At 43.3% G+C, this 13,077-nt stretch overlaps 1 protein-coding gene across 2 annotated transcripts in view; it reads left to right on the top strand.

Annotated features, from left to right (window-relative positions):
- Nucleotides 1-13,077, top strand: part of PAPSS2 (3'-phosphoadenosine 5'-phosphosulfate synthase 2) — a 44,653-nt gene that overhangs the window by 16,575 nt on the left and 15,001 nt on the right. For both annotated transcript variants that reach the window (XM_083443682.1, XM_083443681.1), the window contains exons 2-6: nucleotides 7,167-7,281; nucleotides 8,156-8,391; nucleotides 9,177-9,315; nucleotides 9,818-9,936; nucleotides 10,057-10,170. In XM_083443682.1, coding sequence (XP_083299808.1) covers nucleotides 7,167-7,281; nucleotides 8,156-8,391; nucleotides 9,177-9,315; nucleotides 9,818-9,936; nucleotides 10,057-10,170 — 723 coding nt within the window. The remainder of the gene's footprint in view (nucleotides 1-7,166; nucleotides 7,282-8,155; nucleotides 8,392-9,176; nucleotides 9,316-9,817; nucleotides 9,937-10,056; nucleotides 10,171-13,077) is intronic.

Below are 13,077 nucleotides of genomic sequence, written 5' to 3'. Positions count from 1 at the left end.
AGAATGCCACGGCGAGACTCCTTAAGGGGTCTTCGCTGCGAGATCACATTCACCCGGTGCTATACCAGCTGCACTGGCTCCCGGTGGAGTACGGGATCAGGTTTAAGGTGCTGGTTTTAACCTTCAAAGCCCTATACGGCCTAGGACCCTCGTACCTACGGGACCGCCTCTCCTGGTATGCCCCACGGAGGAACTTACGGTCTTCAAAAAAAGACATCTTGGATGTATTGTCCAGCTCATGGGTAATAATTCCCAGGTGTCTGGCAAAACTTACTTTTCAAGCCTTCTACACAAATTTCACCAGTTTACAGAAATGACTCAAAATAATCAATTCATTTCAACATTGAGAGGGAAATAGTGTGGTATACAATATATGTATTGTTTGTTTACAATGCAGCAGGATGGTGTGTTAACTTCTACACACTTTAAAGATTCTGTTAGGCAAGTTTTTCTTGTGTGCTCTAAAATCTTATTTATGTGCAGTTGCCCTTCCTGTGTTGGAAAACAGACATTGCACACATTCCCATTTACCCAAGGGCACACATATTCACATTTCACTAGGACTGGAGCTATACTGCTGCTGTGATGAATACTCAGGGAGGCGATGGAAAAACCATACAGCTAGAAAATACAAAAATGGCATAAAAATGACAGGCATTTTCCCCAGCATCCCTAGAAACGCTGCCAATGGACCTGTCAAGAACTGTGCCAGCAATGACACCCAATGCTGCTCACACATGGAGAGAGCCAACACAATGTGATAAGGATATACCCCCACTCCACATCCCTGCACCACCATATACACAACATGCAAGACAATCCTGCAGTGCCCCAGTTTCATCGGCCCTACAGACTCAGCCCGTAACACGTCTGCTGTTGCCAAACCCCAAGCATCCCTTCAGACAGTGGTCTGAAGCCCCCTTATGCTCCTTCCAAGCACTGCTTTATGAGCCCAACATGCAAAGGGGAGGAAGGACAGCCTGTACAATGCAGCACCCATGCAGCTCCCCTTGGACGGGACACCTGCAGAGAGTACACACAGTCCTGCCTGGCACCCCCAGTTGTTGGGAGTGGCGTAGAGTTTGGTATGGCGTATTTGTACCTGGAGTCTCGAGCTGAGGTGCTTTAGAGCTGTAGGCAGAGAAGTGTAGCAGTGAGCTCAAGTTCTCAGGTGTGTTCTGAAGACAGACTGTTTTGTGCAAAGGTATCCCTTTTTTGTGTGAAGTGCCCTTTCTCCGGGTTTCCATCACCAGAGTTCTGCTGTGCAAGGGTCTAATTGTGCAGAAGATGGGGCCAGAGAGATACAGCTCCATGCCTCATGCCATAATATCAGAGAAGTGGTGTCACCATTGTGAGGCTTGCATACTGGTTGTAATGTGTTTTCATAGGGTGCATGTGGAGTTACACTATAATCTAGGCTCTGCCATGGTGACGTGAGCAGATCTGTTGACAGAGTACTGCTTTGTTTTTGGTTTTTAAAAAAACCCTCATGTTGACTTTATTGGGGGTGAGAGATTTCTTGCACCAGGTTTGGGGCTGGTATAAAGTTGTGCCATCCATGGGGTTGTGGCCATTGATTTAAAGGGCACAGGGGATTGCTGTCATTATGCTTTTCCCAAGATGGCCCCATTCCGCCATTTTGCCAGAGTGCCTCTCTCAATGTCACTGCACCTGTGCCAACATGCTGCCTACAACTCCCATAATCCTTGGCCATTGGCCACATTGGCAGGATTGATGGGAGTTGTAGTCCCACAACATAAGGAGGGCACCGTATTAGTTAGCCCTGCTGCACCCTTTTAGCTTGTGGAACTTCAGAACAAATTTGCGCTCCACCTCAAATGATTAAGGATCCCTTGAAAAATCTCCACTTGTAAAGTGACGATTTACAGTTGAAAGATTATTGCTTCCTTCATTTCGCTATAATTTACCATGACTATAAATTGCTTCCTTAATTTATTAGTAATAGAAGGGGGAAAGGTTGTATTTTATTATATGTTACTATGCAAAATGAGTTTTGAATTTATTAATGAAACTGCTCATTCATCGCTGCAGGAGGACAAAACAGTGTGGATTTCTTTTGACTATGTGATTGAAACACATTGTTTTTCTCTGTTTTGAGAAGACTATCCATTAGGTTTGTCACACTTTGTAACAAATTTTGAAACTGCCACTTTCTCCTTGTCACATTTTAGCAATGTTTTAGCCAAATCTATAAAACCAATATGAAATATTCACTTTGTCACAGCTTTGTGATTCCTTTCTTTCCCCTCAATGGCTGGCATATTCCTGATGGGTCCCTGAAGTGTGGATAATTACTTATTTAGTGAACAGAAGCACAGTGGCATATAAACACCTATATAAATACAGTTGCACCTTGGAGGTTGAACGGAATCCGTTCTGGAACTCTGTTCGACTTCCAAAACGTTCGGAAACCAAGACACAGCTTCTGATTGGCTGCAGGAAGCTCCTGCTGCCAATTGGAAGCCACGGAACCTGCATCGGACATTCAGGTTCCAAAGAATATTGGCAAACTGGAACATTCACTTCCGGGTTTGTGGTGTTCAGGAGCCAAAACGTTTGACTTGCAAGGCGTTCGACTGTATATTCTTAATTGGTTCTGATTATGCCTCAGTGTAACAGCACTTGCAGTTCCACAGACGGAAAGATCTAGGTATATTAAAATGAACTTTATGTGCTGCATTTCATGTTGAATGATACATGAAAGCTTGATTTCTTAACAGCTAGAGTATTGTTGGGCTAGCAGCTGAGGAGGAAATTTTTTGTCAGTTCAGAGACCTTGGCATTTTGGTCTGTCTGTCTCCAAGCTGAATAGCTGCTTGTTTGAGGTAACTAGGTTGTCTTTGTGGATCTCCTTGGGAGAAAAAAAACCTTCTGTGTTACATATCCCAGTAGAGGCGAAAGACTGGGGTACTAGTGCCAAAATTAACAGGAACAAAGTGCTAAGATTGTACCAGTGGGCAAAAGTGGTTTCTCTCAAGTTTGCTCAAAGAGCACTGAATGAAAAATGAGATTCTGAAAGAGCAATTGCTCTGGCACTGGTAGGTAACTATAGCTGAGGCCATGGAATAAATGAGTATTTATGTAGGAGATTCTGTACCTCCATGTCAGACTGCTGCTTTTTAGGCTACAAGGAAGCCTTTTTGGGACTGCAGACACTGAGGACTAAGGCTGGACTCAGGAATACCCTGCTCAATTATGCACTACGCAGGAGTGAATGAGGACAGCGTGTACACAAGCTGTAGAGTTCCTAAAGGAACATCTTGTTCAGGGGCCTGCCTATTCTGAGGGAGGATGCCCTGCTATCTAAAATATTCCCTGACTGTGTATTTCCACCATTTCCCTGAAAAACCTCAAAAGGTACAAGGTGTACAACTGTTAGTGACTTGCTACTGTAACGAGCTGCTCTGATTTAAACTTTATTCTTTAAAGTTTCACTTCAACCTAGATCCCTGGCTGTCAGCTAGCCTTCTTGGAAGAACACTTTAAGAACTGAATGAGGGGTTATAGCCCATCTCCTCAGCTCCATTGGCTTCCTAAATGAGCCTGCTGGCAAGTTCAGTTCCCACCTTATTTCACATTATTTTCTGGCCTACATCGGCACTTGAGGGAGCAAGTTTTGCCTCATAGCGGGGCAGATTTGGCCCAGGAGTCTCCAGTTGCTGACTCTTAATTCTATTCAGCTCCATCTAGGATAAAGTCGTTGTTTTCGTCGCATTCCTTGGGGACGCAGGTAAATAGTTTCCTTTCTGCTGTTCTTTTAAAAAGTGTTTCAAAATGTATGCTCTCTCTCTGTGTTGCAGGGAGTGATCACGCCTGCTGTCCTTGCCCCCTTCCAAAGGCTCATTACCTGTGGTTTTTCCAAATGTATTTCAAGCAGGGGCAAAACTAGGCTTTGTTCCACCCAGATCAAAGACCCATTTTGTCACCTCCCATGTGCATTTGCACACACACGCACAGGCTGGGAGCTTCATGGTGCCCCTCGGGCAGATTCACCCTGGGCAAAAAACCCCCACTAGTGCCACACACCCCAGCTATGGAGAAAAACCAAAGGATTCCATCAGGAAGTTATGGGGCCTATTCTGAGTTATGGGACACGCGCTGATTGAAAACAAAGCACTAAGACTGCCCCAAACCCTTGCAGCTGCAAACAGGACTGACAGCAAAGACACATTTAACCCCCTCAATGTCATCAGCAGCACAAATCATCATGAATGCGCAGTAAGGGGGGAAGTCTAGAGAGGCTCTGAACCTGCACTCTGCCCTTGTTGCTGGTGCTATGTAAGTAACACAAGCAAGTTTTGACGGGAAGCAGGTGTTCCCTTTGCCTCTTAATAACAGTCTTGCTGGTTTCAGCTACCTTTGCTCCACCTTGGTTCTTCTGCAGATGCTCTTAGGCTCTAATTCTGTCCCTGCTGGGACTTGTGCCCAGCACCAACTCTGGCTAGGTTGGGAGTGTGAATGCTGAAAGTGACAAAGAACAGAAACTGTATGTTATTATTACTTTGGAATCTGTATCGCGGTAGGATGCCAGTGGGTCGCGGGTTGCACTGTGGTCTAAATCAGTGAGCCTCTTGGGCTTGCCTTTCAGAAGGTTGGCGGTTCGAATCCCCGCAACTGAGTGATCTCCCGTTGCTTGGTCCCAGCTCCTGCAGTTCAAAAGCACACCAGTGCAAGTAGATAAATAGGTACTGCTGTGGCAGGAAGGTAAACGACGTTTCTGTGCACTCTGGTTTCTGTCACAGTGTTCCGTTACGCCAGAAGCGGTTTAGTCATGCTGGCCACATGACCTAGAAAGCTGTCTGTGGACAAACGCTGGCTCCCTCGGCCTGAAAGCGAGATGAGCTCCACAATCCCATAGTCGCCTTTGACTGGACTTAACCGTCCAGGGGTCCTTTACCTTTACCTTTACCTTTACCTTTACCTTGGATGCCGTAGTAGGTACGAGCATGTTGCATGTTAATTTGGAGGGGTTTTTTGTCGCTGAAACAGGATTTTCAAAAGTATCAGCGTTCCCAACCCCACTTGCCTTGCACATTAGCATTGTTATAGTTTGAAGCCTAGGAAGTGGGTGAGTAGTTGATAGTCTGCAGTTTGCCTGCTCCTTCATGCTTTCTAGATTGGTTGCTTCATCTGGGATGCAGATGTGTTGTGAAAAACCAACACTGTCTCTCTCTCTTTAAAGACTTGGGACTTCAATAGCATTATAAATATACATGTTTCTCTAGAATATATTTGCATTAGATTGATAAGGTCTATGAATAACAGTGATTTCTTTTAGATCAGAAAGATAGATAGATTTCAGTTATATGTACTGGTAAAAACAGCTTTCCGCGTTTGTCAAAATTTTATAAGCATTTCTCTCCCAACAGAGCAGATATATTCTGCTTACAACTTGTTGCACAAAAACATAGCAACATTATGTTTATATTATAGAGTTGCAATCTTCTTCTAGGAATCATTCTCAAACGTCTGATATATATACAGAGAGTTTTGATGACGACATTTTTGACTGTACTCTAGTTGTTGCTGTTTACGTTTCTGAATGGTTGTGGATTAAAGCGGTATGTCCTGGTGAACAATCAGACCTTGTATACCCCACTTTCAGCCAGTGTTAGAAACTGAGATATGAAAGCTAGGAGCTAAATGGCATCTTAAGCTTAGGTTATGGGTGCAACAACAGAATGTCTAGGCACATTTTTTTAATAAAAATACCAAGCTGAAAATGAATGAACTAAAATATTATGTTCATTTTTCACATGATCTAGTCCTTCTCCTGCCCACCCCCCTAATATTCTTAAGAGGGTCTCTTCTCCAGTCTTCAGAGAGTAGCTGAGGAGGCAGAAAAAGCTCCTCCTTTCCTTCCACTGCAGTTTTAATCTGAAATCTTGGGCACAGTGCTGCACCCAGAGCTCAGAAACTGCTTGCGCTAATGAAATTCCCTGTCACAAAATGCACCTAAAACAATGGGAGTTTCGAACACTGCTTTTGACCCATCTGATTTTTTAAAAAGGTTCATAAGGTTGCCTGACTGTAATAATATGAAACTTATGCATATTGAAAACAACAGGAGATTTGTTGGGAGGGATGAATAAGAGTGTGGATTTATTCTGCACAAAACACAGCTGCTAGGGACTTTTGTCTCTTTAAGAATGATTCAGCTAAAAGGCGAAGAAAGAACAGGTCAAAAGGGAGTTTGGGCCCATGCTGGTATTTCCTGCAAGCTAAATAATTCCAGCAGGGTACAGAGCTAAACAAACCTTGAACGTTTCTAGAGTTTATAAAGACAAGCTTCTTACTTGGGACTCCGTGGTGATAAACAAAAACGGATTTTAGTTGGAATTTTATAGAGTTTTGGGAGATGCTATAGTGAAGATTCAAAGAGTGCGATATACAAAGTCCTCCTTTCAAATCTCTCTTCAATGTGATAAGGAAGCTTCTGGCTGTGACTCTTAGGTTGTGTACACACCATACATTTAAACCACACACCTTGCCACATCAAATCTTGGGAAATTTAGTTTAAGGTGCCGGGAAATGTAGCTTTGTAAACTACAGTTCCCAGAAATCTTTGGGGTGGAAATGTGCTTTAAATGTATCTGCAGTCTTAGTCCCTGATTCTGCAGTATGAGAATCAAAATATGGGGGGGGGGTGTTGACTTCCAGGATTGTTGTAAGACTTATTGAGATAAGGGAGGGTTGTCCAATGGTGACCTTTAAGCTAACTGAAAGGACTTCTGCTTGTGCATGGCTGAGAACCTGGTTTTCACTGATTCCAACCCCCTGCCCTGCTCAGCCACCTGCGCCCCAGCCCAAAAGCTGCTCCTGAGGATTGAGGGGTGCTTCAAAACAGTATGGTATATAGCACAGAATGGTTCAGTGTATAGTGTCCTGTCTCGTATGAACAGAAGTACGTTCTGCAAGCATGGGGGTTGGGGGCTCTGTTCCCAGAGCCCACGTGAGAGGGCTGAAGATTCCTGAGGATCAAACCCCTCCCCCTTTGTAAAGCCTCATAGCCCTGTGGTTGCGCAGCAACATGTGTTCCTTCTTATTATTTTTGCTTTATGATACGCTCAGGTTGTTTCGTTACTGTCAGTCATGACATAAACGGTTTCATTTCATGTTATCTGTGTGTGTTTCTGTGTGCTTAGAATCTCCATAGGTCCACCAATGTGGTCTACCAAGCTCACCACGTTAGCAGGAGTAAGAGAGGGCAAATCGTGGGCTCAAGAGCTGGCTTTCGAGGCTGTACAGTGTGGCTCACAGGTATTGTACTCATGATTAACTCAGCAAGTTGGCGCATGGGAAAAGCTATTCACACAGTGAACAAAGTTACTGTATTGCAACTGATGGGTCCATTATAATAAGTCACATATAAGGAGAAAGAGGTGTTGTTTAATGTTGAGTTCAGCATGGCCAAGAGGTGTGAGTTCCAAATGCTTTAATACAGCGGTGCTGAATTGCTGGCCCATGGTTTGTGCTTGGCTCCCCAACCATTTTATTTTTATTTCATTTGTTCCTGCCACAGACACCCACCAACCTTGCCAGTGGCGTGGCTCATCTGACAAATAGTTAGGGAGTGACAACCCCTGTGTGTCAGCTGATCTACGTGTGCCCTGTATCTGTGTGTGTTGGTGCGCGTGGCATAGGTGCATATGTGAGGCAACGTATTTGTTACTGTCACTGGATGCTCAGAAATTGAGACTTCATGTAGAGCCATACTTCATGTAGAGCAGTCCTGGGTGGCCACAGCAGCTCCCTGGCTCCCATTTCCCCAGCTAGAGCTTTTTTTTTATGTCTATCTGTAGCCAAAATGGACTGAAAGAAGCTTGCACAAACTGTTCTGTTAGTCAACACTCCACTGTAGACACCTTTCCCCTGAGCAGTTAGAATATTTGTGAACATTTCCCAGCAGCTCAGTCAATGGATAAAGAGACTCATACATGACCAAAGACAAACACACATACCTGTTGTTTGATAAGTTAGATAACTTGTTTATAAAGGAATAAAAATGTTTTATTAAATGAGTTTAGTTGCATGATCTTTGAGAACTTATTTTATGACACATTTGTGAATGTGATGGGTCCTTTGGTTTACATGAAAAATCACAGATTTTATGCACTGCCTATTATTAATACAGGTCTTTCTGGTGCTGGCAAGACAACCATTGGGTTTGCACTTGAAGAGTACCTTGTGTCTCATGGCATCCCTTGCTACTCCCTTGATGGAGATAACATTCGTCACGGACTCAACAAAAACCTTGGCTTCTCTGCTGATGACCGAGAAGAAAATATCCGCCGCGTTGCTGAAGTTGCCAAGCTGTTTGCCGATGCCGGACTTGTTTGTATAACAAGTTTCATTTCTCCATTCTCAAAGGTAAACCTTTCAAGAAAAACAGCGTATTTCCCATGCTGTAAAAGCTACTTTTACTAGTATTTGTGGAAAGAAGATACATAATTTCCGCCCTCCCTTCCCAACAGGTGGGCGGGGTTTGCGACACTGAGCGGGCTTACCTGGTCTGGTGCCTCCCACCTGGGTCAGGGTGGCTATCTTCCGGCCCCCGGCCTGGGAGGACAATGGACGGCCAGCTGGGGGTGGGGTGAAGGCCAAGGGAAAGACGCCAACCCCTTTGGCCAAAGCTCACTTTGTTTCTTCCTCTTTCAACATTTGGGGGCTAAAAATACAGTCCTTTAAATATATTGTTTCCATGTAAAGCATTGTCAAGGAGTGTTGGAATGCAGGTTGGTCCAATATTTTTATTCAGCATTATGCAAAAGAATTCTGTTTATAAAATATAAGCATGTTTCTGGCAGAGAGAGAGAGAGGCTGTGTCCTGTGTTTGTGTGCCATGTAGGTCTGGATACACCCCATGTTTGGATTGATGTTGGTATTTTAAATGTGGGTATATCTCTTCTTTTATTTTAAATGTTATCTTAATGCTGACGTATAGTGCTGCTTTGCTGCTATTTGTGGGCAGATGCCCTGAAAAAGCAGGATAAATACCTAGAAACAAATGAACAAATAACATAAGAGAGAGAGAGAGAGAGAGCTTTGTATCAATGTCTCTCTCTGTGTGAGTGTGAGTGTTTGTACTGTAACGTAAAAGGAAACAAATGTTAGCATTGGTATGCTATTATTTACTCTGCTTTCCTTTTATACAGGACCGCCAGAATGCAAGAAACATTCATGAGGCGGCTGGACTTCCTTTCTTTGAAATCTTTGTGGATGCTCCCCTGAATATCTGTGAGAGCAGGGATGTGAAAGGCCTTTATAAAAGAGCACGAGCTGGAGAAATAAAAGGTATGCCAGTTTTTGCGTCTACTGATAATGTATTCTATTCCCCACATGAAATCCCCAGTTCACATCACCCCCCACACCACTTCTTCCAGAAGTCTCCCTTGAGCAGCAGACTTGCTTTGGCTGAACTCTGCTCCAGTCTGAATTTGTGTGTTACTAGATACCCAGCTGAGAGATGCCAGGGGCCTCCCATGGCTGTGCCATGGCTGACTGCAGCTATGGACCCAACACAGCTGTGTTGCAGGAAGGAAGGGGCACTCTGGTGACACATTCTCCTGTTTGAAACCCAATGAGCTAGATAGGAAACTCTGCTGCCTTGGAATGTAGCGATTTCTCTGTCCTGTTTTCACTTAAGTAGTTGATGAGAGGTCTCCAGCAGTTCGTGCAAAAGATGCAAAAGCCATTCCTAAGCATGGGTGTCCTGAAAGAGAACACATTTCCTTGCCCTTTTTAACCGCTTGACTGCCATGCTTATGTTTATGTAAATGAATATTCCACACTCTAGGATTCACTGGAATTGACTCAGATTATGAGAAACCAGAAGCGCCTGAGATTGTGCTGAAAACCAACGTATATTCTGTCACTGAATGCATCCAGCAGATTGTGGACCTCTTGCAAGACCAGGTACACTGTTTAAGTAACGAAACCTAGAAAAGCATGAATGTCTCTCCCCCCCGCCTTCCCAGACCCATTTTAAAAAATGAATATTGTCACTAAGGGCCTACACATCATTTTATCCTCTAGAACATTGTTCCGCCAACTGCAATCAAAGATGTTCTTGAACTGTTTGTCCCTGAAAATAAAGTTGAACAAGCTCGGGCTGAAGCCAATACACTGCCTTCTGTGAAGATTACCAAGGTAAGAGAGTAGTAACCCAGAGGAGTGAAATTGTGTTAATCTGCTGTAGCAAAACCATCCAGTGGTAGTGGATTTCTTCACCCTTACATTCCTTCCTGTGTTCCAAGGATTATGCATTGTTTGGTGCACTGTGTATCAGGGAGGTCTATCAGTGCATGGAGCCACTAATTCTTGTTGGTGCCTCTTCACCACCGTCTTCATTCACATCTAAAGCAGCATCATACCACTTTAAACAGTCATGGCTTCCTCCCAAAGCATCCTGGGAACTGCAGTTTGCTAGAGGGCACTGAAAGTTGTTAGGACTGCAGACCTCTATTCCCCCTCACAGAGCTACAATTCCCAGAGATCCCTGGGCTTGATTGTTAAAACCTCTCTGGGAATTGTAGCTCTGTAAAGGGGATGGGGGTCTTTGAACAACTCTCAGCACCCTTTAATGAATTACAGTTTCCAGGATTCTTTTGAGGAGAAGCCTTGGCTGTTTAAAGTGAAATGATGCTACTTTAGATGTATAGTGCAGATGGGACTAAAGCCTGTGGCAGTGTATTCCCAAGAAGGCTCTCCAATCCTTATTTCTATATATGTTCTATCAGAAGATAACCAAAAAAAGACCCAGAACTAGCTCTGCCATCAAGCCGATTGAGCAACCTGCATCAGCTTGCCAATTTTATAGTTTAGTATATTTTTATTACTCTTGGAGGGGTGGCATCTGAACGTTCTGCATTGGGTATCAAAATCTCTTGGATTGCCTTTTGAATGCTTTCCAATCCTAGATTTTTACTGGCTTCTTTTAACTACTTCTGGATTTTAATGGATATATGTTTATTATAAAATAGTTGCTTTCTGTTTGTATTGCATTTTGGAAGTGATCTTTGTAGATTTTAATTATGAACTTACTGTAACTTCATTGCCTGTCACCTTGTCCACCTACCTGGTAGAGAGGCGGCTGGCAAAGGTGTTAAATAAACATTCCCAGGGCACCTTAAAGACCGACACATTCACTGTGGCATATGCCTTTGTAGACTAGGATCTACTTATTCAAATGCAAGATGGGAGAGTAAATTGGATAAATAGTTCTGTTCTAGGTAATCATCCATATTACTCTGTCTACTGTGTAACTAGGGAAATCAGGGTCTAGCTAAATATATGTATCCTTCTCAGTGTGTTCAGTAAAATACAGTCATATACAATCAGTGCTTAAAACATTTCTTTGTTACCTTATGCCTTGTGTCATCATTGGGTGCACCAGGGGTGAGGAACTATTTGTTGAACTATAACTCCCATAATCTCTGACCATTGGCTATGCAGGCTGGGCTTGTTGGGAGTTACATCTGGAGAATTAAGGATTTCCCTTCCTGATTTACACTATGGAAAGGTTCCTCAGAAAGACCCGTTTCCTCTCAGCTAACTCTGGCAGAAGTTGCTGGCCCCCTTATCTGTCATGGACATGCTAATGAGAGAGTTTACAAGATGGGTTGCCATTATGCCTCAGGGAGCCAGAATCCAAAATCCTGCGTGTACCTTAGGTTTTCCCAGTTCCATAATATTCAAACCGTATTCTAAGGAACCCTCTAAAGCTTATCCAGACTTTCATAATAATAAGAGGAGTAAAAGGCTGCTTGTTTGCCACTGCCAGCCTCCCTCTAGAATGCATTAAGTTGATAAAGGAGAGTGTTTGATGTATGCTTAGGCCACCAACCTTTAACTTACCTGTGAGTTTGGGGACCCATTTCCTAATTGTTATTATTATTTTTACTGTGTATCTGTATGGTGGTAGTGCTGTTGTTGTGGCCCACTTCAGATCAGGCCACAACCATGTAAGTGTGAGGGAACTTCACCATCTGAAGACCAATGTTCTAGGTTAGTCATTCACTTCAGCCAGGACTACACCAAGGCCCAGTGGCCCCAGTCTGCACCCTGTGTTAATTCCAGGGTCTAAAACATTCCTTAAGGTACTCAGCTACACACAGGTGTCCTGTGGCCGACTTACAGACAAATCAGTTTAGAAAGGATTCTCTGAGGGCAAGATGTTTGAAATTCCTTGTACTAGCTAAGAATAGATCTCTTTAAATGCAGTGCCCTTGCTGTTTTCTTTTTTAAAAAAACCCAAACAAACATAAAATGAAGATTTAACAACCGCTAGTCAACACTGAGTTTATTCCAGGCTTCTTTTATCTTTGATGCTTTTGATCCCAATGCAATTGGACTCAAAATGATTCCCACGACACCTGTGGCCATCTACTGGCTAATATTTGCAGGTGCAGCCATTTACGCTTCTACAACTGCATGATTAGAAATTAATATCCGGCTGCTTCTGTAGAAATGTTAGCTTTTTTTTTTTTTTAGGGCTGTGTGTGTATTATTATTAATTGCATGCCCTTCGTATATATTTGAGTTGGGGCTTTGTTGATATAAACCGGCTATAAGCAAGCAGTAAATTTCCAGAGCTGTGAGGGGGATCCAAAACCTGCCTCCTACACAGTGTCTACGAGGTGAAGAGGCTTTACAACCTTAATGATGAACCCAAGTGCACCTTTTATTTATTCCTATATCAGAGAATGGTTGGTATTGCTATGGAAGGAAGAGGAATTACATGTGGGGATAATATTGCATTGTAGCGAAGGTTTCCCAATATTGCTGGCATTGTGTGATCTGGTCATGAACCATGAGAAATCTCTTGGGGAGATACAGTTCACAGTATAGGGGTTTCCCTCAACATAACCTGCCCATCATAATGACTGACACCTGCTAGTAAAAAACATGTGGTTATGATGTTTTATGCCTTTTGTTTTGGTCATAAGTAACTTACACTTTTTAGTAATTGGGCTTGTATTTTAGTAGTGGAAATGTAGTCACTTTTATCTAAGAAAATATTTTTTTTGGGGGGCCAAACAAGAATTGGGGATGCTC

This window comes from Podarcis tiliguerta, assembly GCF_965153285.1.
Source record: "Podarcis tiliguerta genome assembly, chromosome: 5".
NCBI lineage: Eukaryota > Metazoa > Chordata > Lepidosauria > Squamata > Lacertidae > Podarcis > Podarcis tiliguerta.
The sequence above is the reverse complement of the archived record's forward strand: the minus strand, read 5'-3'. Positions and strand labels throughout refer to the sequence as shown.